Below are 24,224 nucleotides of genomic sequence, written 5' to 3'. Positions count from 1 at the left end.
TGTATAGGTGCCAGAGTAGAATTGCTAGATCATACAATAATTCTACTTTCAATTTTTCAAGGAACCGCCACACTGTTTTCCAATATGGCTGCATCATTCCACATTCCCACCAACAGTGCACAAAAGTCCCAATTCCTCTACATCCTTGCCAGCTCATGCCATTTTCTGTTTTTTTGTTATAGTAGCTACCTGAGTGGGTAATTCATTTTGTTTTGTTTTTTCTTTTATTCCTCTCTGCACTTCTTATATTTTCTACAATGAATACAAAGTTCACTTAAGTACGAAAGTTTAAAACACTGAGTTGGGAAAAATCTTATGAGGAAAAAACAGTTGTGCATGAACTTAGGAAACGGATTTCTCTTATAAGATGGACACAAGCCATTGACTTCTCTTGTGAGTTCAACCACAGACAACATTCCTATGTTCTTTGACAATCTTACCACCTCATTGGCTGTGGCTGCCACTATCCAGGGGAGAAGAGGTCATCATTCATGAGCAACTAAAATAATTCCTTGAAGCACTACAAAGACAGCACTCCCAAATGAAAAGATGGAAAACAAGACACAAAGCTGTTGTCTGCTAAGAATGTCACTCATGAAAATCCTCAGCACTTGGGTAAGTCTTCCAAATCTTCCTCCAAGCCTAACAGCCCAGAGTTCTAAGTTCTCCATCTGACTGCCATTGGGGATACTTTTTCCCCCTTCCTAAGATAGAATTGGTCCACTATCCAAAGTCACATAAAGGGAAAATAAGTTAATGCAGAAAGTTCTCGAAAAGAGCAGAATTCTGCTGTCATATAACAAGCACACAAAGGAGATGCTCTTGAAGCCTATAATCTCTAGAGTCTGGGCCACAGGACCCACACTCTCAGTGAATTAGACAGCACTTCTCACCTAAAAAGCGAAAATCATCCCAAAGTGAAATCACTATGCCCACTGGTCGTTATGTAACACTTCACTCCTAGGAGGTGAGGTCATTTGTCATGATTTATTCATTAAGACAAAGGTGAAGACAATAAAAACAAAATCCAGGGCCTCCCTGTGGCACAGGGGTTAAAGACAGCACTATCAAGCTATCGCCAGTCACTGCAGCACAAGTTTGATTCCCGGGCCGGCCAGGGAGCAACCCATATGGCAAAGCAGACCTCTCCTGTCTCGCCCACTGCTCCCCTCAGCAGTGTATTTCAGTCAATCTGCCTGTTCTGTTCTCAACTCTGTCTCTGGTGAGTCCTCTCAACCCCTCCCCACCCCACACACACACCTCTGGCCTGTACCCCAGCTCTTGTATGCATAAATAAATCTTTCAAAAAATCCATCCATTAATATATTTATCCAACCTCTAGTTTCCAGATGAGAAATTCTATTTTTCTTTGTGTAAACACCTCCCTCTGCCTTCCCTTGCCTTTTCTTCTCCTATGTTTTCTTTTTTTCTTTTCTAGTTTCCTTCTGTTTGGCAAAGTAAGGGAAATGACATCAGTGGTATATAGATGCCCAGAGGAGAAGAGATAAGATGTGTAACTAGAGAAGGAATAACTTTTTTTTAAAAGATTTATTTATTTATTTATTTATTTATTTATACAAGCACTGGGTAAAGTCAGAAGTGCAGGAGGGTGAGAGGATTCACCAGAGCCAGAGCCGGGAGCAAAACTGGCAGACTGGCGAAATACACTGCTGAGGGGAGCAGCGGGTGAGACAGGAGAGGTCTGCGTGCCATGTGGGACCCTCGCCAGAGGCCAGGGATAGAACCCGCACTGCAGAGGCTGCGGGGCAGCTTTGCAGCCCAGCGCTCAACTGCTGCGCCACGGTGGAGGCCCGAGAAGGAATAATTCTTAATTCTATGAAGCAGCCATATCAAAATGATGCAAAAAGAGGCTCAAGACGATTGTCTGTTTACTTTCCTCTGGGAAGAGCCAAAACCTAGAAAGCAGAGTTCAATACAGACTTTTTGACAATACAGGCTCCTTTAGCCACACTCTACATCTGGATTTTTGGCCTGGTTCCAAAATCACATCTGCTCTCGGCCAAGCCCAGTGCTAACCTACAAAGGAAACTGAATTTGGGAAGCACAGGGCATGTGTCATTTATAAACAAAGAGGGAGAGCCACAAACCTCCACCCACACCTTCTGACAACACCAAACAGATCTTGGAGCATGAACTACAAGAACCAATAGCCACAAAAGGCCAATTTCTACACCTTGGGGAAAAGGACAAGGGAAAACTTTATCCTCTCAGGAGGAAGGAATGGGGGAAAAAAATGAGAGGAAAAAAGAATGGGTGAGAAAAAAAGGATGTTGCATGGGAGCAATACAAGGTAAGGTCACTGTCATTCTAAACAACATGCTGACAGCAAAACTCCACCCCACTCGGGCCTTCCAGGGCTGAAATCAAATTAGAAATACACCATTATAAGCAAACTTGGCCTCTGTCCTTGCCCATAAATTCAGCCTACCACAAAACCTCAATTAATCTGCCTGTAGTTTGCTATAGTGTGTATGTTCCAACTTTTAATTCTTAAGCTTTTCCTAAACAAACTCATTTTTAAAACAAAAGAGAGAGAGAGAAAGAGAGAGAGAAAGAGAGAGAGAGAGAGAGAAAGAGAGAAAGAGAGAAGGAAGGAAGGAAGGAAGGAAGAAAATTTCACCCACACTTGTTTCTCTGCGATCGGGAAACAGATCAGAAACAAAGAGGCGCTAGTAAGGAGCAAGGTCTTTCCTTTCATTCTAAGCTGGGGGTTTCCCAATGGAATGGTGCCTCATGAACCCCCAGTCCTCTCTAGCGAAGGGTCAGAGGGCTCCCAGCACCGGCACTCAGGAGGAAGTAAGACCCAGCCCCACAGCTCCCACCCACCACCATCACTTCGTAATTCCATGTGCTTCTTAAACTCGCTAAATCAAGCCCCTATTTGTTGTCCACTAACCTGCAAACTTCAGTCCCTCTGCTTCCGGATTTGGCAGGAATCACTAGGGAAGAAGGGAAGGAAACCATGGTGAGCGGAAGGCAGGGGAGCAGCCCGAGTACAGGCTTTCCTGTAATTACCACAATTGAAATGCCCAGAGTCAACCAGATCTGGGACCCTTAAAAAAAAAAACTGTTAGGATGACCAAAGAAACAGCACAAAGAACACAAAGTAAATGAGATGTTTTAAATAATTTCAGTTTCAGCCATGTAAAGAAGCATTAGTCATACAGGTAATGAGATCTTACAGGAAGAGGATTTGGAGGCTCATATTGACAACGAATTACATTTCCAAATTGGCAATTAGATATGTCCCAAAGACAATCACCAAATGATACCAAATACAAAGCAAATTCCATCTTCAAGCAGCCATTCTTTTAGATTTGCCCTTCTGTTCCCTGCCTGACTCATCCAACCTCACAAACAACAGCACATCATGACTTCAATCCTTGGTATTCACTGGTCAAGAAAGACCAGCGTGGCATGAATTAAAATCCAAGAATGATTCAAACATTTTTTTGTCACCAAATCAAGCCCATCCTTTTCACCCAGTGTCTCCACATATCTAACAAATTACCCCCCAAAAGCAGCAAAATGTATTTGATCCACCACATTCCCACCCAGCCCCCATGTAACGACCATGCAAAGGGCCCTTCCCACATATATTTGTGCTTATATTTATAGGACTCAGTTCCTGCCCTTACGGGGTTTGCAGGCAAATCAAAGATCAGACATGGGCCAACTCCATGAAAATCTAGCTGGCTTTATCTCCCACCCTGTCAAATCAAAGGCAAAACTGGGTCTTGGTGCCTAGCATACAACATGCACTTACTGTGCAACAAAAGCAAAAGCACCAATAATAATAACCGTAAGAGTCACCTGAGGCCCTACTATACACCAGAAATTACACAAAGTCCTTCTTCATTTGGGTTGCTGAAGATGCTCATCGTTAACATCCAGTCTATGATACCCACTTTGTCAATGGAACAACATAAAAGGCACATCTCAAGGAAGAAGCCCCTGACAGAACGAGCTGTGAGAAACCTTGCTATGGTGAGAAAAAGAGCTACTTTCAATGTCATCTGCTGGAATTCCAGAGAAGTACAACCAGAGCTTGCCCAGGACAGGGCCACATCTCCCCCCACTCAATCATCAGCCCAAACCATTCCAGTTAAATCCTCCATTTGGAAAGACCCACCCAGATCCCCCATGGAATACCGGCCTGGCAATGTTGCTGCCCATTGATTTCAAACACTCCCGAGGGAGCGGCCAGCAACTGGCTTCCAGGAGTCTCCCCACAGTGCAAAAAGGCTACTCCACCAGCCTTTCACTTTGCAGGAAGGCGGTTTGGCTGGGCTGCCATCTGGACACGGGAGAGCCTCACCCCTTGCGGCGTGACCGGCTGGCACGAGGGAGAGCCCGCATGTTGATGGACAAAGCACAGACCGCACCCCGTACATCTGCAGACGCTGCACAGTTGCTGCCACAATCCAACCCCAAACCAACAGTGCTGTGGGTTTCCTGGGAGCAGGCACCCGAACAATCAGAACCACAGTGACCCTGGAGAATTGACAGTTGTCCCAGCCTAGCAGTCACGGCACAGTCCATCTTCCTCTTCTCACCCTTTCCCTTTGCTGAGGAGCTGGGAATTTCCATATTTAAAATTAAGCACGTAAACAAACAAAGCCAGCAAACAAAACTCTTAGGTACAGAGAACAGATTGCTGGTTACCAGAGAGGAAGGGCGTGGGATGGTAAAGGGGATCAATTGAGTGGATGGAAACTGGACATTCGGGGTGACCGTGATGTGTGTATGGAGATTGTTAAGCATAATGCTGTACACCTGGAATTTAGATAATGCTACAAACTGATGCTACTTCAATTTAAAAAATATTTTTTTTAAGGCATGACTTCTGGGAGGGGCTGCCTAGAGGCTAAAGAATGGACCAAATCCTCCCTACTCAAAGTGTGGCCCACACAGCATGGGCATCCCCTGAATCTTGTCAGAAACACAGACTCTTCGCAGCTGCACCCTGGACCTTCTAAGTCAGAATCTGCATTTCAACAGCTCCTCGGCTGACTCATGCACATACTCAGGTTTAAAGAGCCCCCCCCCCCCCCCAGGACTAGCTGTTCTGCAGAGATCTGATCCCCAACTGAACATCCTGAGCCTTCTATCCAGGACACCCCGGCCTCTGAAAGTGGGAGCCCCCAGGGCTTCTCCATGTGCTTAGGGCCAGGATTCTACCCACTCAAGAAACAGTTCAGACAAGGAGACACTTTCAATCTGCTCCCTGCTGTGCACAGAAAGCCTGGGGGTGGCATGACCTTGCCTGACATCACGCACTACCCAGGAAGCCCAGTGTGTTCTCCACGTGGGCCCAGGAGCTGGACAGCACAGTACAAACAGCCCTTCTCACCGGAACCATGGAAGTGCCCTTCCAGGGGCTCCACGGCTCTGAAGTCCCAGGAAAACAGTGTTGGCCACTGTGACTCGGAGATTAGCACGGCCACTGCAGGTGTGAGCTGGGACCCTGCTGCTGCCCACTTTGGGAAGGAAGTACTGGCAGTGTGATCCAGTGCCAACCTGACAGCTTCAGCACCAGGCTTCTTTTGCCCTGGTAAGGGAGGGCAGGGGCAGGGACAAACCCAAAGCCAGTACTTACTCACTGCCACCAGGCACCCGGGGATGTCCCCCATCCAGAGAAGAAGACAGTAATGGAGTCAGGATGGTCCCACTTGGCCTTGCCCTGGAATCCATCTACCCCAGGCCAATGGCCAGGTTGCCCTCCTGTGCTCCTGATGTGTGTTTACACGGGGTCCCTGCACACCTGGAAGCAGAGGAAGCCCCATGTTTCCAATCAAAGGGTTCTCCAATGATAGGCTGGAAAGTGGGCTACCCTACTGGACTATGTGCTATTACATTCCTCCATTTGCAGATAAGGAAACCGAGGCATGGGACAGTAACATCTTTGCCCAAGGTCACGGGCTGACACTATGCACAGTCACCTGGATATCTAGTTAAGGCCACATAAGGTGAGCACATTCAAAGCAGTTTCACCAACTTCTCCACTGCAGGACTTCCCCAAGGCCGTGATGTGACTCTCCACGCGGGAGCCCAGGTACTCCACCATGATTTTTTTTTACAAGGTGACTTCAAGGACAAGTGTTTGAGAGAACACACTTTGGGAAACACCACTCTAAGGATTGTCAAGGGAAAGCAGCCTTCAGTCATGAGCACCCTGGCCAGGAAACTACTACATTCTTGGGGAACAGGATCTATTAGCTCTGGACTGGGGATAACAGGAATGGAACTCTTCCCTTTTCAAGGGTACAACACTGGCATTCAGCCACACTCACCCACCAAACATCCTGCATCTGCTAGGCCCACAGCCCCTAGATTCCCACAATGCCTGTGATGGTCCACTGACTTCCCCCTTGTCTCCATCAAAATGCCAGCCACCCTGCCCAGACCCCATCCAGCGAGGCCTCTCTGGCTGTCCAATCTTCCAGCTCGGCAACAGCCAAGAGCCAGATCTCAACTGAGCCTAACTGGCTGCCTGACTAGGACAGCCAACCTCAGTGTCTGGAGGTTCCTCTGGTGTGATTGTTCCGTGGTCTGTGCCCTTCAGAGGCCCAAGTTCAAGGAATCAAAGAGACACTCAACACTTGTGAAGTTGTACAGGGGGCCTGCTAGGTGCCAGGCATTTGTGGAGTACTATAAATCCACGATTGCCAATGCTTAGAAGAATCCTACAGAGTAAGCACCACGGTCTCTTTACGGATGAAGAAATCAAGGCTCAATATGATTGTCAGTCAAGGATGCCCTGCTAATAAGTGTGAGATCCGCAGCTCGTGCTAGGGTCTGTCGGTGACCGTTTTGCTACTAAGCATGCATTTCTATCCAGAGAGCCAGCAATGCGAAGCAGGAGCTCTCGGGACACGGCAAGGTCAAGTGGAGCTCCCCTGTGACTGGGACCCAAGAACATCTCCAAGGCCACCCTAACTGACCTGATCGAAAGGGAGTATCTGAAGGTCACCCGAAGCAGTCCATCTCCGGAACTCAAAGAGGCACCAGGGCCAATCTGGAATCAAGAATTCCGAGGCACTCAAGCCCCGGCCCTGATTGGATGTGTCAGGCCAGACCCCAGGCAATTACCAAGCCGTAACAGGATCTGATATTTATATTAGTCAGGAGCCGGACAGAGAAAACGTGTTGTTTTCTCAGACACAGCCATGGAGACAATACCTCAGTAATTCATTACATGCAGACTAGTCTGGGTCAAGCCCAAACTTCTCTCTACAGGAGAAACACAAACTGAGAGCAAGAGGGAGTCCACGCCGGGCCCTATGCAGGCCCCTCAGCAAACCACAGCTCCAAAGGAAGTTAGCCTCGGTTTCCCCAAATATTCTAAGAGAAGCAGACACTGTGCCCAAAGGGTCTAAAATCACATCAGCACTCTGAGGCTGAATTCCTAAAGAAATTGCTGGAGGGCTGCAAAACACGTTCTGAGCTAGAAATGTTACCCATACTTCCTCAACTCCTTCTCCTCTACTGCACAGAATCACAGAGCCGGGCAGGAGGTCAGAACTCACAGAATTCAACCCCCACCTTCTACACACAAGGAAAGGGAGACCAGAGAGGTTACAGAACTGCTTCAAGGTCACGGCCTTACTCAGGCTGCCAGCGCAGCTCCCTGTTCACTCCAGCCTGCGTCTGGAGTGAACGTCGTCGGCACGTCCTGCCCGAGTGAATAGAGAGCTCTGATGGAACCCAACAGAGAAAAATAATAATGATAATAATGTGAAAAAGTACAGCAAAGAACACAGAACTGAAATGATTGTGCCCAAGTTTCCAACAGGGGGGAATGTGATTCATTTTCTTCTTTATTTCCTATAAGAAAAAAAAAATGCACATACCATTCTTTTCAAAATAAGGTCATTCATGCTGGAGCTCTGAAGGCCAAAGGTACTAATGATGAGCTGTCCCAGGATGGCAGTTCACAGTGCCGGGTTCCTTCACTCGAAAGGACCATGTGCTCCCAGGGGCCAATGCTTGGGGTTTGAGAGGTCCCTGCTGACACTTATTTCCCCATCCATTTTTCATCTGTAAATCAGTCCACCCATTTTTACTGGAATTTCAGGTGCTAAAGACTGGACCCCAGCTCCTGGCCAAACTCTGTTGGCGCTGAATGAGAGTGAGGGTGAGCAGATCAGATGGCCAGGAGAATTCTGTGGAAAGCAGCCTAGGTTTGCTCAGAAAATCTAGCACTAAAATAAATCTTCCAGATTTAAGCCAAATGCATTCTTCTATACCATGTCGCCACAACTATCAAATACTTAGAAAGCAAAAAGACTAAGAATCCATGATTGCATACAGACCTCCAGGGTAGAAAAAAAGCTTATTTTAAAAGGCCTAAGTTACTATTATGGGTAGAATGAGCTGGCTACACACAATTTGGTTTAATTGAGCAAATCAAGGGGCAGGTATTAAGAGATTCAGGACATGTTTTAAAATGGACTCTAGTGGTAGCGACAGTGACCGGTTCTCCTTCTAGACTGGCTCACATCTTGCCAACCAACTGCCATCACCTCTTACACCCAGGCTGTCTCCTTGTAGAAACTTCCAGCTCTGTCAACGCTGCAGGACTTGTAACTCCTAAAATATAGCCAAATACTTAGGGGTTGCTTTTTCTAACGATCATCACCAAAAACCCATGTCCTGAGAAAACTGACAGAAGTTACAGCTGTTGATCGTTGAGGAAAGAGATTCTTTGTGAGAAATATCCGACTCATATCCCATCATCAGTACTTGAAGTTGCGCTGATGTACAAAGACTGCAAAAGTTGTGTTTAAAGCCCTAGGATCACAAAAACACCAAAAACCGCTCGGTTCCTGAGGCAAAGGGAAAAGTGCACCAAAATCACTCGGCCTAGAGAAGATTTTAGAAGAGCTGTAAGATGAACTACCGTTCCCCTCGGGACCGTCACTGAATCTCAGGAATGGGGAAAAGAGGCAGGTCTGAAGGTGGCCGGGAGGTGGAGAGGCTGAACTCTGCACACAGGAGGACTATGAATAAGCGCAGGTAAGAAGGACCCCTCCCGGGCCTGGCGCTGACACTGTGCTTGATCTGAGGGTTTCCGTGCAATGTGGAAGGCACCTTGACAAGTACGGAGAAACCTCTATGCTGGAGAAGGTAACTCCACAGAAAGCTGTCTGGCCCGTACGGAGCTGGAGGCCCCAGGGAATGGGGAAGAGGGAGAGAATAATGGCTTTTATTTTTCTCCCTTATTTCCAACACACCAGTATTTTCCAAAACACAAATGTGCTGCCACAAAACACAGCTGGGCTCCAGCACCCAACACGATGTATAATTAATGATCAGGAGAGACAGCTTGGCTTCACCCTTGTGTTCCTATAGCCAGCTCGCCCCACAGCCCCCACCCCCACCCCGGGCTTCCCCACTTCTTTCCTCGGCAACCAAAGAGGCTGCTACAAGTTGCTGTGCCCTGCGGAAGTTTGAGGGGTCCTGGGATTAAGTTAGGAGAAAAGGTGTAAACACCGGAGGCGGCTCTTCCCGGTGGCCTCTCCTGCCTCCCAAACTGCAGGCGCTGGAGATTCCCTAGGATGGGAGTTACTCAAAAAGAGCGCAGCTCGGTCACTCAGGTCCAGCCCTTGTTATTCCGCAGTTGTCTGTGAAAAGCCGCCCCCGACCCTCCCCTTGGTGGGGGAGGTTGGAAAAGGACATCTTCAGGGACACAGCGCCAGACAGGGCAGTCAGCCCAGCCGCCCTACGCGAGGTAGCGAGAGTCTCGGCGCCGGTGGGCGTCTCTGCGCCAGGAATAGCCGAAGCCTGCATCCCGCCGCCCCGAAAGCGTCGGGGAGGAGGCGCCGCGCGAAACCGCGGCCTCGTCGGCGCTGGGGTCCCCCGGCTCGGCTCCGCGCTGCGGGCGGCCTTCCCGGGAGCGAGAGGGGCGAGCCGGGGCTGGCAAGAACACACAGGCCGCGGAACTTGGGCCGGGGAGCAGGCTCGGGGCGACTGAGGTGATGGAGCGGGAGGCGACAGACATCAGCTTCCACATTCCTGAAGTGGCAGCCTCCAAGGGCTGCTCCCGAAACTGGGATGCAGGTCCCCAACTTTCTCTCGCCTCCCCCCATCTCCCCACTTCCTCAGACCACGCTCCTGCCTGCCCCCGCGGGATCCCCTAGTCCAAAAGATCCCCCCCCCCAACACCTGGCTCAAAAGCTTTCCCTTTCCTTGTGACTCCTCCAACAAACTCGTCTCCCCAACAGGTTTCCGAAGCGCGGGCTGGCTGCTCCGGCCGCCCCCCGGCGGGAGCGGGCCCGCGGCAGGCGAGCGGTGCGGCAGGCGCGCCCGGCGGGCCCGCGCCCTGGGCGCCGGGGGGTGTCTCTCCGCGCCGCGCGCCCCGCACCCGCGCCCGCGCCCGCAGCGCCCCGCGCGCGCCCCCACCCCGGCCCCGGCCCCGGCCGCCGCCGCCGCGAGCCACCGGCGATAAACAAGAGGCAGGAGGGGGCGTCCGCGTCCCGGGCGCGCCGGGCGCGGGCAGGTCCTCGCCCCGGGCGCGGGGCCGGCGCAGGGCAGGGGCGCGCGCGGGTGGGTTGCGGGGGCCGCGCGGCGCCGGGGGCGGGCGCGGGGCGCGCGTTACCTTCGTCTTGCCCCCGCAGTGGCAGCACACGGTCCACAGGTACTTGAGCGTCCGCCAGAGCAAGATGATGAAGAGGCCCCCAAAGAAAGTCACCATGGAGGAGGCCAGGAAAGCCCACCACATGCGCTGGCCGCGGCTGTCGCACGGCACCTCCATGGTCACCGGGATGATGAGCGCATCCATCTTGGGCTCGCGGGCCGCGGCCGCGGCGGAGGAGGCGGAGGAGGCGGAGGAGGAGGAGGAGGAGGACGCGTCTAGGCTGAGCGGGCTCGCGTGGATATTGCTGCTCATTCTAAGGCTGCTGCCGCCGCCGCCGCCGCCCGAGCTGCCGCCGCCGCCACCATTGGCCATGGCTAGCCGCGGGCGGCCGGCGCGGGGGCCCCGGGGAGCTCCTCCCGCCGCCAGCGCCGCCCCGAGCGCCCGTCCACAGCCATGTTGCTGCTCCTGCTGCCGCCGCCGCCGCGGATCGCGGGGAGGGGGCGGGGAGGCGCCTGGGCTCGGGGCGCTGTGCGCGACCTGGCGGGGTGCGCGGAGATATATACCGCGAGCCGCGCCGCCCGCCCTCCCCGGCAGCCCGCCCGCCCGCGGGGGAGGGGGATGGCGCGCGCGGGCTGCTCCCCCCCGCCGCCCGCTCGCCCCGGGCTGTGCCGGCCCCGGCGCGGGGAGCGAGGGGGCGCCCCGGGTCTGCGTCGCCCCCGGGCCCGCCCCGGCTCTGCGCGCGGGCCCGGGTGCCGGGGGCGCCGCGCCGCTCGCCGTGCGCCACGCGTGTGCGCTGCGCCGGGCCGGGCACCCCTCCCCGCGCGCCGCCGGGGCCGCCGCCGAGCCGCTCGGGGCTTGTTAGGCGGCAAGTAGTTAATAATGTGTCAGCAGCACCCCGCGCCAGCCCTGCGCCCCGCACCCCACCCCACCCCACCCCCGGCAGCGCTCGGCTCCCCGCTGCGCGCCCCGGTCGCCGCAGGGTCGGCGCGTGCGGCCGCCCGGCCGCTGGCTGCACCGGCCCACCCTCCCCGGACGCCCGCGCCCCGCGGCCGCGCAGCCCGGCCTCCGCGGCCTCCGCTCGCCCCTCGCCGCCTCGGGTCCTCCTCGGCTCAGCCCTCGCCGCCCAAGCCTCGCCGGCGCGCGCCCCGCGCTCCCCGCAGCCGCCGGCGGCAGCAGCTGCAACCACTAGAGCCCGCGCGGGCTCAGGCCGCCCGAGGCGGGAGGGGGGAGGCTCACCGCGCTGGCTCGCCCGGGGTCGGCGCTGGACGAGGGGCAGGCAGACCCCGCAGCGGTGGCCTGGCACCCGCCTCTGGCCCCAGTGAGGAAGGGTGGACGACCCCAAGGACGGGCGCGGGACCCGGTACCTCTCTCCAAGGTGCTGCGCCCCCAGCTGAGCGCTCTGGGCACACGAGATTTATGGGTGCCTAGGCCAGGCCGTTCGTTCCCCACCCCCACACACACCCCCAACACCCACACAAAGACCCCAGTGGAAAGGCGAGCCGTCGACTCCATTTCACAGACTGAACGCCTCCGGCTTCTTGCGAGAGATGGACCCTTCTCCAGAATACGCATCCCTAGTGTGTACTCTTGGACCCCGAGTTCTTACCTCCCCCTTTCCAAGGTGTCCCACTGCCTCGCTGGAAGGCAGAGCCCGGCGGGAGATTGGGGGGAGGGGGTGTTCTGTGGCCTTTGCCAGCAGCAGGTGGTTTCCCTTACTTAGCCCGAGTCTGCCACAGGATACCTGCTCTCAGGGACACACGCAGGCTCCAGCAGACAACAGAATTCGCAAAATCAATCCCCTGTTCTCTAAACTCAGCCTTCCTCCTGAAATGAGGGTAGCTGGGAGGGCTCCATTCAAGCCCCCCCCCCATGGGAGGATGTCCTTAGGGTCTTCCCTCCTCCCGCCTGAAAGATGAAGCAGTGTAGGTTTGTTCAGCAGCTCTGCCCCTACATCAGCACTGGGGCCCCCTTCTCATCCTCTCAAAAACACTTGTCTCCTCTGGACGTTGTCCTTCCCCATGCTACCAGCTGGACCACAGGTTTTTCCAATGCTAATTAAAAGGAAGATGATCACACTCTCCTCTTCCTGCCCACAGAGATTTCCCCCAAAGTTTCCAGCTCATTAGTTTAATCCTAATTGGAATTCTCAGGTTCCTTTCAACCCCTCCTCTGGTGAGGGCCAAGTTAGCATCCTTCACTGCAAAAGCAGGTGCTGTTTCTGCCTAAGTGGGAGCTCCATGCCTCCCCCTACCCTTGGGGTCCACAGAACACCAGGGAGGATGGCCGGAGAGAGAAGCTGAAAGGATGTTTGAGCTTCTCTTCCCGCATTTAGAAAATACTCATTGAGTTCCAGACCCACATCCACAAGAAAAGAGCCCAGGCCAAGGTCAAAGGGAAAATGAAATGAGGTCAGAGTTCCTGAGTATTTGGTATTCCAAAAGCAGTAAAACGAAGCTACAGGCCATATCTTCCACAAAGTGAAGTTGTCTGCACCAAGTTGGCATCTCCAGCCTCCCGCTTTCTGTTGAGCAGCCTCTATGAATGCATCCCTGATACTTAAGTCCCATGCATGCAAAGGCCTGCGGCCCCTTCCAGCACTGGGTTGGGACAGTTGGCCCCAAAGTGCTGAGAGGAGGTGCAAGAAGGTGAGTGTGGCCTGTGGTTCCCTCATTTATTCATCTTCTAAATGGCTGTTTTCAGCTGCCCTTGGGCCTCAGTCCATGCCAGGGAACTTACTTGACTTTCCTTAAAATCAACTCCAGGATTTGATGTTTAAAAACAAAACACCAATAAAGAACAGCAAAGAATAGGACCGTGTCACCAGTGGGATATAAAACCTCTAGAATGGACTCCCTCCCACCCAGAGTTGAATTTCTGAAAACCAATATATCCCCTCCAGACTTTCCTGGATATGCCCCACTATCCCAATTCCCCTCAAATGCCATTCCGCGGGGCTGTTAGCAAAAGGATACTGGTGGCTATGCCTTGTTACCCTACTGAGAATCCCCAGCTGTATTTCTCCCCATCATCACCTTCATCATCACATCATCCTTGGGAAGCTGCTGGGAGGCCTATTGGACATCATCATCCCTCTTCATCACACCAGTCTGTTGATTGCAGCTTTTAGCGACTTCTGCATTATCTAGAATCTAGGCTTACCTGGGAGTCATCAGAGACCTTAAAGGTCAAAGCCAAGACCCTTTCGTTGCTACAGACACTCACCACTTCCCAGAATGGCCTGACAGCTGGGTAGGCACTGAATGAGAGAGTACCACTATTCAGACCATACACCAGAAACACACTGCATGGGGCATGCACAGGGTACTCCTACCATCTCCCCGCAATGCACAAGTTCTCTAGGTGCCTTTCCCTCATGTGCTTCCTCTTGGTAAATTGGAAAAAAAAAAAACAGTTGGTTTTAGGGTGACAACTGAGAACCACTGCAAAAGAAAGGAAGGCCTTAACAAAAGTAGAAATTCCAACCACGTATTCATAACTGTCTCAGAGAGGAGGGCAACCTCTTTATCATGTGACACGTGCCTCTGGCAGCTTTCAAAGCAGACCAAAGTTTCAAGTTTAATTCTAATCTGAACAATCCCCACTGATTTACAAGAGATAAATAAAAGCACATAAACATACAAACCAAAAAAATAGCATGACTAAGGTAATAGCCAAGGAGAACAAAGAACCTCATTTACTTAAATGTTGGCCCAACATCATAACTGATGTACACTGGATTTCACTTTTCTCAAGCCTAGACTTAGATCCAATATTCCTGACGTAAATGTTGGTGATTTTGCCAAGCAGCAGCCAGGTGGACTCTGTCAGTGATCTGGCGCCCTCTGGTGGCTCTTCTCGGCACGTGCCATTATTTTGTGAGCGTTGAGAAATGAAAATTGCAGAGGAAAGACCTAGGTAAAAATCACAATAAAATTAATTATCCAGTTACCAGCCCTACCATTTTATATTTTGTGATACTAGTGGCCAACAGGGCTCATATTGGTACCATGCTTGATGTCAGAAAGTAGGCCCACCATTGGTAGCTTACCACTCCTTAAATGTCCATTGTGTTCTCTTCTTCACGGCCACTAAGACTCTACCCCTCCTTACCTCCTTTAATTTTTCATAATACCTTTGTAGTGTAATAAAGGGGATAGCTATTCTGCCTTACAGGTAAGGAAAACAGGCTGAGAGCTGTGGAGTTACTTGGCATGACAAGTAAAGGTACATAAATTGTACCTTCTGCACAATGTGCTTCTTTGTGGTTAGTAATGGGAGAGAAAGACCATAGCAGTACACCCCCAGCACCAGCCCCAAGGCCCGTGCGTGCCAGAAGGGAGCACCGGTCCCCAAGATAGAGAAAGGGACTCAGAGGGCAAAAATAGGAAGGGGTTGTTCATTATAAATACTCCTCTTATATTTATTTCTGTTTTAAAGACAAATGAGACCAATTAAAAATTTGGAAAATAAACATTTCACAAAAGAATATGAAAATCATCTAGACTCTTGCTACTCACAGATAACTGAGAGATATTGGATATATCTCTCACACTTTTTCCTTGTATATTTTTGCAAAATTAGGGTTAGATTGAACATCTCATTTTTATCCTATTTCCCCTTAACACTAAACTGTAAGCATTTTCTCATTAAATATCATGGGAAACATTTGTCAAAAAATCACTGAATAAGATCCCATTAGATGGCATACTACAGACAATTAAGGTTTTTCTAAAATTTGACATCGGGGGCCTCCCTGGTGGCGCAAGGGGTTGAGCACACACTGTGGGGCAGTCTGCGGCCTCTGTGGTACGAGTTCGATCCCTGGCCAGCCGGGGAGCGGCCCATGTGGCGCAGCAGTCCTCTCCTGTCTCGCCCGCTGCTCGCCTCAGCAGTGTGTTTCAAGTCCGTCCACCTGTTCTGTTCCCCGCTCTGTCTCTGGTGAATCCTCTCACTCCCCACATCTCTGGCCTGTGCCCTAGTTCTCGTATGCATAAATAAATAAATCTTTTTAAAAAATGAAATGAAATTTGACATCACTTTTAAAAGACCAAAAACTGTGTGTAAATGATTTGTAATAATCAAAAGATGTCCCGGAGATCTCCACTGCTATTCTCACATGTAAGATCAAGTAACTGTCTTCCAGGGCAGGTGCCTGAATGAGCCAACCTGGCTAGGGGATATTTGCTAGCCTTGCTGCCTCACTGGTCTCATTTCAGCCAATTCTAAGTAAAGCGCTTATGGACCAAGATGTGGCACCAACAGAAAAAGGCTTCTCTTTTCTAAGACATCAAAGCCAATGCCACTGGGGAAAATAGCATCTGCAGAGCACTCTACTTTCTCAGTCACTGTCCTCAGAGGCAGCCAAGACACGCAGCTCTCTTCTCTGAATGACACCCGTGGGATATGGGGCACCCTGGCCCACAGACTCCTAACACATAGACTATGCCCTGGCTAGAATTAGTCTTCTACTTCTGTTCCAAAGCACTTCTAGAATAACAGTTCTGCAAGTCCATCTCCTTTTCATCTCTAAACCAAGGCAACCCACCAGAACACTATTGTGAACCTTGTCTCTGGGATGGAAGGAGGGCAAAAATCACTCCACCCATTTTTACTGGCGGGAAAGGAAGGGTCAAAAGGGAAGAGAGTCTCCTTAGTGCTACCCAATGTTCTTCTGACTCCCAGCGAACAGATTTTCTAATTCTTTTCTTACAGGGCCTTTGATTCGATCTTTGCAGAGCTTCTGGTTTGAGATCTGGACAGCCCAGGATTCAGCTCATCCCTAAGTGCCCCAGAGCTCCAATGACTGCCTCCTAAAAGAGACTGTGCAGTGAGTAGAGTGGCTTTATCCTGCCTCAGCCTAGAGGCTTGGCCACATTTGCGAATAAGCACAAAGCCGAGACCAGCCTTCCACCTACAAACCTTCTTAGAATAAGGAAAGACAAGTCAGAAGTCAGACATCTCTGTGGGTCTGTGGACGTATAATTCCACCTTTCTCCTTTGTTGTCACATTGGCACAATGTCATCCACAGTGGGATCCCTTCATTTCACACAACAAGTGGCCTCCCCTAAAGTCACATCACTTCTTCCTCTTTAGTATCTATCCCACAGCTACCAAGATGCCCTGCTTCCCTAAGACAAGATCATTTAAGGCTTTAAAAAATCAGAAACTATGGTATTTTTATGAGAAATAAGGCTCTCTGTGTGAAACCCAGACATCCTGTATTTGCAAAAATAAATAAAATGACAAAAACCCAATGCTGCAAATTGCAAATGAATAAAGCATAAAGGAAACACAGGCCAGTAAGCTGACCATCAAGCTCAAGAAGAAAGTTCATTAGAAGTCTTTCAAGAAGGAGCTTGCCACATTGAAGCAGACAATTGCTGCTAAGATTTCCAGAATGTATAAACACCATCCTAGAAATATCACCTGCGAACAAGACAGAGAGATAGATTCTCACCACTGGCCAGGACCTGAGTCCCTGAGTCGGCCACAAAGGGGATTTGTCCCTGTAGTTTGCATGGCTGTCCTGCTAATACACAAGGAAGCCGTGCCAGTTGTCTGGCTCCCTGGCCAGTGCAAATACAGAGAGGCATGACCTCTGGTTTCTCCAGGTGCTAAAGCCACTGCCTGCAGGGGCATCCTCCACTGAGCGTCTCACTTGCTCTTCCTCCCTGGAAACTCCTGACATGCACCTACAATGAACACCAATTGTAGATAATTCTAGAAAGACACCTCACACCTCACAGCTATATTAGAAGTAGACATTGCTGGGCCCGTGACAGTCTTTGTTTTCCGACTCCTGAGAACTCCAGGACACACACTAGATGTATTTTCTACAAGGCACTATGCTGGGTGGGAGGCTTGCAAAAATATCCTTTTGGTTATCTGTAAAATTTACTTGTTCTTCCCTCCTTACAACAAAATGGAAAGCTGTAAGTTGAACAACGTGAGCCAGAACCTGCCCTCACAGCCCTGGGAACTCCCTGAATGATGGATAGTCAGAGATGCAAAGCTTTTTATTTGACTTGCTCTTGGCTCTTCCATCAAGATCTGACTGGGTGACACTGCACCGAGACAGATTGGTTGGTATGCATAAGTGGCTTTTATTTCAGAAGGTAATGTGTATTCTGTTTAAAGTACAATGTCTCAGATGGGAATTCCAGTCCCTTTATCATTAGTGTAGAAATGCAGTGGTTCATAATCCGGTGGACCATTGAAATGACTTTCCATTAGATTCAACGAGGGAGCTGTATGGTGAGTCAGAATTCAGCAGAATTTATCCCCATGTTGCCCTCCCCAGAGGTTCTGTCCTCTCACCCATGGGAGCTGAGCTGACAGGCAGAGATGGGGGTTTGTGACCTACCTTTTCAGACCCATAACACACTGCCTACCTAGGTCAGGGCCCTCCAGGGCACATGCCATGTCCCCAATTTTAATGCAAACATTTCCCCATCCTTAGATGGCCTGCACAGTTTTCACCAAAGCACCATGCTGCTTCCATTATTACTTAATATTTGTCTCCAATTATGTCCTCAAATTTATTTCAAGAGGAGGTCCTCTAATACTACTTTCAAGGAAACCAGCATAAAGTCAATATATAATAAAAAAAGAAAGGAAGCAAGAAGGAAGGGAGGGAGGGAGCATGGGAGGCAGGAGGAGATATCAACGAGCAAACAGCAGAAGGGAAAAGGAAAAATGACACACTAAACAAAAGCAGTGATATTAAATCACACTAGGTGGTGTCAATTCAAGGCCCATTCTCTGGGCCTTTCCTTTGCTAAAAGGAGAATTTGGTGAGTGAAATAGCCACGTGGCAGGCACACAGGTAGTCTGCCTGGCAATCTGTTCCAGAGAGAATTGAAGAGGGCGTGACTTTCACACTGAGCACCGGTAGCAAGAAGGAGCTAAAATCACACACACACACACACATACACACCACCCTCCCCCTGGGCCACCTGGGGCCACACAGCTCATCCACAAGGAAACTGCTTTCAGACTTAGTTGAATTCTTACAGGAACCCATCAAGTAAGTATTATTCTCACATACAGACGTGGAAACAGGGGTTCTGTGACTTTCCCCACCAAAGTCACCCACAAAGCCAGTGTTAGCTCTGTGGTCAGCAGCGGGCAACCCCTCAGTGGTGGCGGCCCCCGGCCCTCTGCTCCGTGAACTCCCTGACACTAGGGCTGCGAGGCCCACAGAGCTCATTATCTGACTTTTTCTTCTAAGAGGGGAGGAAAGTGAGGCTTGAAGAGGTGTAGTTGGTGTGTTCAAGCTCTTTGCTCACCAGTGGCTGAGCAGTTAGGCCCAGTGCTCCCTTGTCTTCCTTGGCCGTGCCCTTTCTCCCTCTCAGATGCCACCTGGTCAGCAGAAGGGCCTGTTGGGGGTGGAGAACTTTTCTCACCATCATCCCTTCTGCTCCCAGCAGGTCTCAGAACTCCTTTCTTGCTGACCTTTCTTTAAAATGCTAATCTGCACCTCCAAGTCCCATAGGGCCCTTTACCCCATGGGGAACCCACTGCCAGGTGAGCCACCACTGCAGGTCAGCACAGAGAACTTCAGAAGTACCCCAGGCTGGGAGCCAGCACCCAGGGAGTTTGTCCCCACCTCATCTGAGCCTCAGCACCCCCTGCAGGGGCCGGGCTTCCCATTTAGCCCAGGAAATGATGGGGGGAAAGACAGGAGGGTGGACTTTAAACTCAGCTGGTGCATCTGGCAGTCCGGCTCCTCTGTCTCTCACTGGAGTCCAGGCACAGCCTGCAGCCAAGACAGGGCTTTGAAGAACCTCTGTGGGCTGAGACCTGGGGCTGCAGGCAAGCTGGGACCTTTTCAAGGCCTGGTGGGGGTGCCGGAGAAATGCAGGGCTGGTGTCACGCTGTGTGGGCCTTTGGAAAGAAGGAAAACCTTGGGGGCTGGATGGAGCTATGGAAAAGTTCACAGAAACGAAAGTGTGAGTGCGGGGGAGGCAGTGGGAGAAAGAGGAGGAGGGGAGAAGTGAAATGAGAAGTAGAAGGAGACTGGGAGAGATGCAGAGGACTAGAAGTGCGGGAGAGAAGTAAGGAGACCCGAGACACAAGAAGACAGACACAGCTGCCCGAGTTGGTGACCTTGTCTGAGTGCCCCATTTCACTAGCAAATCTGACAGATCACAGCTGTAATATAAGGGGATTCCAAAGCTCCAGCACTAAGAAACAAGTCCTTTGCCCAATAAAGGAAACGCAGAGTCCTGGTGGCAAAGTCCTGGCAGGTGAGCCCCTCCACCTGACCTCCAGCCTGCCCTTCCCCAGCCCTGACACTCTGGGCTGTCTCCTTCCCAAGGAGAATAAATAGATGGGGTGACAGCCTGGGAGAGCACAGACACGGGAGACCCCACAGCGTGGATGATCCAGCCCTATAAAGTCTCGAGTTGGCACTGGCTGGAGGGTGGGCCTGAACTGTGTGTGGAGGAGGCGGGACAACGGAGGATTCGCCTCACTATGTATTCTGTCCTCAGCATCAAGATAAGGATTGATAATAATAGGACTCAGCAGGATCAATATCTGAAAATTGCCACCCGACCAGTGCATCCTCATCACCATGATCAGCCTGCAGCGTGACACACTACAAGCACCCCACCCAGCCCAGCCTCTTGCCAGGGAAAGTGACCATGTCCCTGATCTCTTGGGCTGACTGTGCAGTACTAAAGCCAAGGGAGGAGTCGGGGAAGACGGCATGTCCCCTTCCACAGCTCCAGGGCTCAGTCCTCCATTCTACAAAGGAAAAAACATTATTTATTTATTAGGTAAATAATGGTAAGCCACTTCTACTTAGGCACCCACCACGCTCTGTATGCTTTGTGCTATCGATATTTTTGATAAATGGGGTTTTCCCATCCACAGCACCACCACCCCCCTCTATAGGAGGGGCCCCAGAGGAGCTATCTCACGAATTAAAGGATTTCACATCATAACTGGGGCAAGTGCTAGTTCGGCCCTGAAGTGGCTACATGTCCCTGCTCAGAGCTGGACAGAGCCAGCTTCAGATTTCAGCTCTGCTCTGCTCTCTGGCTGTGAGTTGTAGGTTAAGTTTCTCAAATTTCAATTTCCTCAACTGTATAGTAAGTAGGCAGAGCAAAAGTGCCTCCTCCGTGAGATGTTATGAGGCTCCGATGAGGGAATCCAAATAAAGCTTTTAGCACATGGCTGGCACATGGTAGGTGACAAGTGTTGGCCTTGCACTGTCCTTTGCTATTAATCAAAGTAGATAAGTGGTCACATAAACCGACTCCCATTTTCTTGGGCTCTGTATCCCTGGCAATATACCATGAGATGCCTCCCTCGCCGCTCTGACCCACTGCCACATTATTCTTGTCTTTGTTTCCCCATCTCATCTCAGGAGTGATGGTTTTATGTTTATTCATCTTTGCTTGACGTTCAGTGTTGTCTCTCCTCCTGCGACTGGAGGATAACCTCATCCACTTTTCCTCCTTCCCAGAAACTTTGCTCATTTCTCTTCTCCCAAAGTCAGCTACATTCTCTGGTCCCAAGAATGCACATCAACAATAATGAAAATCTCAGAGTCATTAGCCAAAAAGCTTGCAGAGAACAAAATATAGAAAAGAAGTTCCCTTCCAATAAGGGAGTAAGGCTTTAGTTTGCTTTTTGTAGGTTTCCTTATTACCAGCAAAGGCAAGTGTTTGTCGGGCACTCAATAGGCCCATGTGAGCATATTCATTTTTAGAATTAAAAAGAGAAAGAGAAGACACACATCCTCAATTCAGAATGGGAAGAATTCCCAAAAATAAGATCTCCCTGAATATCTACTCACAACCCAAAATTTCAAAACCCACAAAAAAAAAAAAAAAGATCACAAATATATCATAAGCAAACGTCAATAGACTGAAGAAAAAACAGATAAGGCAGCCAAAAACCCCAGGTAAATCAATAATATGAGAAATATCATAAAATTCATAACCTTAAAATAATTAAAAGCAAATACAATTTAAAAAATGGGAGGGGGGACATTTTAATGGAAAAAAACACAATAGGATGTAAACCAAGCTGATTTGGAAAAGAACCAAATAGAACTTATGGAAATTTTTTAAGTGGCCACCGAAAATATTAACATTCACTGAATTGGATAACTAACACTTTAGACTTGGTTGGAATGTAAGAATTAGGCAAATTGAAATAGACCTGAGAAAAATACCCAGAATGCAGTATATATAAAAAAAAGATAGAAATCAGAGCATTGACACAAGGTGCAGAGGATCAAATGAGTTCTATCATAGACTAGAGCTAATGAGAATCTAGAAAAAAATCACAGAAAATGGGGAGAGATAATATTTTTTAAAAATTATCTGATTGGATATAAACTGTTTAAGAACGTGCCATTTTTTTAAAAACACAGCTATAATTTAAAGACCCAGAGAAATTGGGAGCAAAGAGCTGGGGAAAGATATGCCAAACAGGGCCTCCCTGGTGGCGCAGGTGGTTGAGCGCCGCGCTATGAAGCTGTCCACAGCCTCTACAGCGCGGGTTCAATCCCCGCCGGCCAGCGAGAATCCCACATAGCGAAGCAGACCTCTCCTGTCTTGCCCGCTGCTCCCCTCAGCAGTGTATTTCTTCAGTCTGCCTGTTCTGTCCCCTGCTTTGTCTCCGGTGAATCCTCTCACCCTCCCGTGCCTCTGGCCTGTACCCCGGTTCTTGTATAAAAATAAATAAATTAATCTTTAAAAAAAAAAAAAAGATACGCCAGACAAATTCCAACCAGAAAGTAGTTTATCTGCTTGAATATCAGAGAAAACCAACATTAAGTAGAACTGCCATAAATGTCATAAAGGGGGAGTCATTGTAAGTGGAAATAACTGCATGAGCAAAAACAAAAAGAAGGGTGTGCCGAACAAATTTAATAGCCCAGATTCAAATGTGGGGTACACAGAGATTCTTCTTAATTGTAACACAATGTTCTGCTATTTTCTTTAATGTTTATTTTTGAGCATCTAGGTACCAGGCACCAAGCTAACTATTTTACTCCTCCAATAATTCTCACAATGCTGGTATTTGTTATCAGTACAATTTGGGTTGCAAAAACAGAGCCCAATTTGAATCAGCCTAAGATAAAAGCAAGGATGGAGAGGAAACTTGCATTTAGAAAAACCCAGTGGAAGGACACTGATGGCCATGTCTGAATCCCAGCCCACTCCACAGCCCACTGGTCAGCTCAACCTAGGCCACTGTGATGGGACAAGCTGCAGCCAAGTGCCTCCCTGGCCTGGGGCATGGGGTATTATTATCCTTGAACCACCACCCCCTCCCCAAACCTGACAATCAGTGTAGGGAGGGAGTACTTCTCCAAAGAAGATTATCAAAATGATCAATTCTACGACAGCAGAAATTTTACAAATTGTTTGAAATAAGGTTCTGACACTCAGGACCGAGTACCTGAAGCCCCAAGCTCCTCCATGGCAGAGCTGATGCACAACCAGGGCTTTTTCCTCTGAAAAGCTGTACTCGCTTTTTCTCTAAATAATAGACTTTTTCTCTAAACAGAACTACATATAAAGCAGGTTCTCCAGATATAAGCTAATTAATGACTTTAAGTCATTACAGAATATAGTGATAATCCACTGCTTTTCTTCATAGTGACTAAGTGTAGAATAGGAAAGCTGAGCATCAACAGCCCTCCCGAGGGCCTCCCAGGGCCCTCCACCCACATCAAGTGAACTTGTCGTCGTCACTGGTCTTCCTGTAGAATTCCCATGCACTGGTGGTTTTTACTGTGCAGTTCAGCTCTGACATGCACATTTATTGTTTCATAGCTAGGCTGAATCTAGCAACTCCCTGTCTCCCTATAGCAGTCAGCTGAGCCACTAGTGTTTAGATTGCTGGCTCTAGGTCATTCAGCTAAAGAAATTATTTTTAACAGTTTTTAACTCATAGACCTATTTGGAAAATTGATGAAAGCTATGTGCTCCCACCCCCAGGAGGGAAAAATCAATGCTTATTTGCACAGACACACTAAACTTTCATGAATCCCTGGGTGTTAAGAACCACCTCAGCAAGAGTAGAAGAGAATTTATTACCTCTAAGAGGTAGGACTGGCAGGCAATTTAATCGACTTGAAAAGATCAGGGTAGATTCATGTGTGGCCTGGGGAAACAACCCTCAAGAATCGAGGATGCACCCCATTGCCTGCAGTGGGCTACGTGGATGCCACTCAGCTGAGTGCCTGGTCCGTGTTAGGTATACACCACCGGCCACTGGGGATACAAATTAGAACAAGACCTGGTCTTAGATTCATTGCGTTCAAGGGAGATGCATAAGCAATGTTTTAACTCCACCATTGTCAGCCTCTGGCAGTCATGCAGAGGGCCTGTGGGAACACTGGCAGGAGTGGGGAATTAAGGGAAGGTTTCCTGGGAGAGAAAATTTCAGTAGAAAGAGAATCTGGTATTTGCCAGCAAAGAACTAGGGACACATCCCTCATGGTGGGTACCTGAGCAAAGACCAGAACATAGGCAGGGTGACTTGTGCAGGGAATTCCAAGCAAGTTGGAATCTCAATAGCAGTGCTTCTCAACCAGGGTAATTTTGTCATACACACACACACACACACACACACACACACACATACACACACACA

The 24,224-nt window shown here is 49.8% G+C and overlaps 1 protein-coding gene and 1 long non-coding RNA gene across 21 annotated transcripts in view; both read right to left on the bottom strand.

Annotated features, from left to right (window-relative positions):
• The window catches only part of KCNMA1 (potassium calcium-activated channel subfamily M alpha 1), a 696,711-nt gene extending 685,579 nt beyond the window's left edge, over positions 1–11,132 (bottom strand). For 15 of the 20 annotated variants that reach the window (XM_054689921.1, XM_054689920.1, XM_054689919.1 and 12 more), the window contains exon 1: positions 10,622–11,128. In XM_054689921.1, coding sequence (XP_054545896.1) covers positions 10,622–10,972 — 351 coding nt within the window. In that variant the 5' untranslated portion in view covers positions 10,973–11,128. Of the gene's footprint in view, positions 1–2,917; positions 2,961–10,621 lie in introns of those variants that run through there. The other 5 variants (XM_054689914.1, XM_037497371.2, XM_054689915.1 and 2 more) reach the window with 3 other exon arrangements.
• A 3,005-nt stretch (positions 11,133–14,137) lies between these two features.
• Positions 14,138–24,224, bottom strand: part of LOC119234559 (uncharacterized) — a 68,248-nt gene continuing 58,161 nt past the window's right edge. The window contains exon 3 of the long non-coding RNA XR_005122646.2: positions 14,138–14,511. This is a non-coding gene — a long non-coding RNA (uncharacterized LOC119234559). The remainder of the gene's footprint in view (positions 14,512–24,224) is intronic.

This window comes from Talpa occidentalis, unplaced genomic scaffold, assembly GCF_014898055.3.
Source record: "Talpa occidentalis isolate TD23 unplaced genomic scaffold, MPIMG_talOcc4v2.1 talOcc4.8, whole genome shotgun sequence".
In the NCBI taxonomy this organism is placed as follows: Eukaryota; Metazoa; Chordata; class Mammalia; order Eulipotyphla; family Talpidae; genus Talpa; species Talpa occidentalis.
The sequence above is the reverse complement of the archived record's forward strand: the minus strand, read 5'-3'. Positions and strand labels throughout refer to the sequence as shown.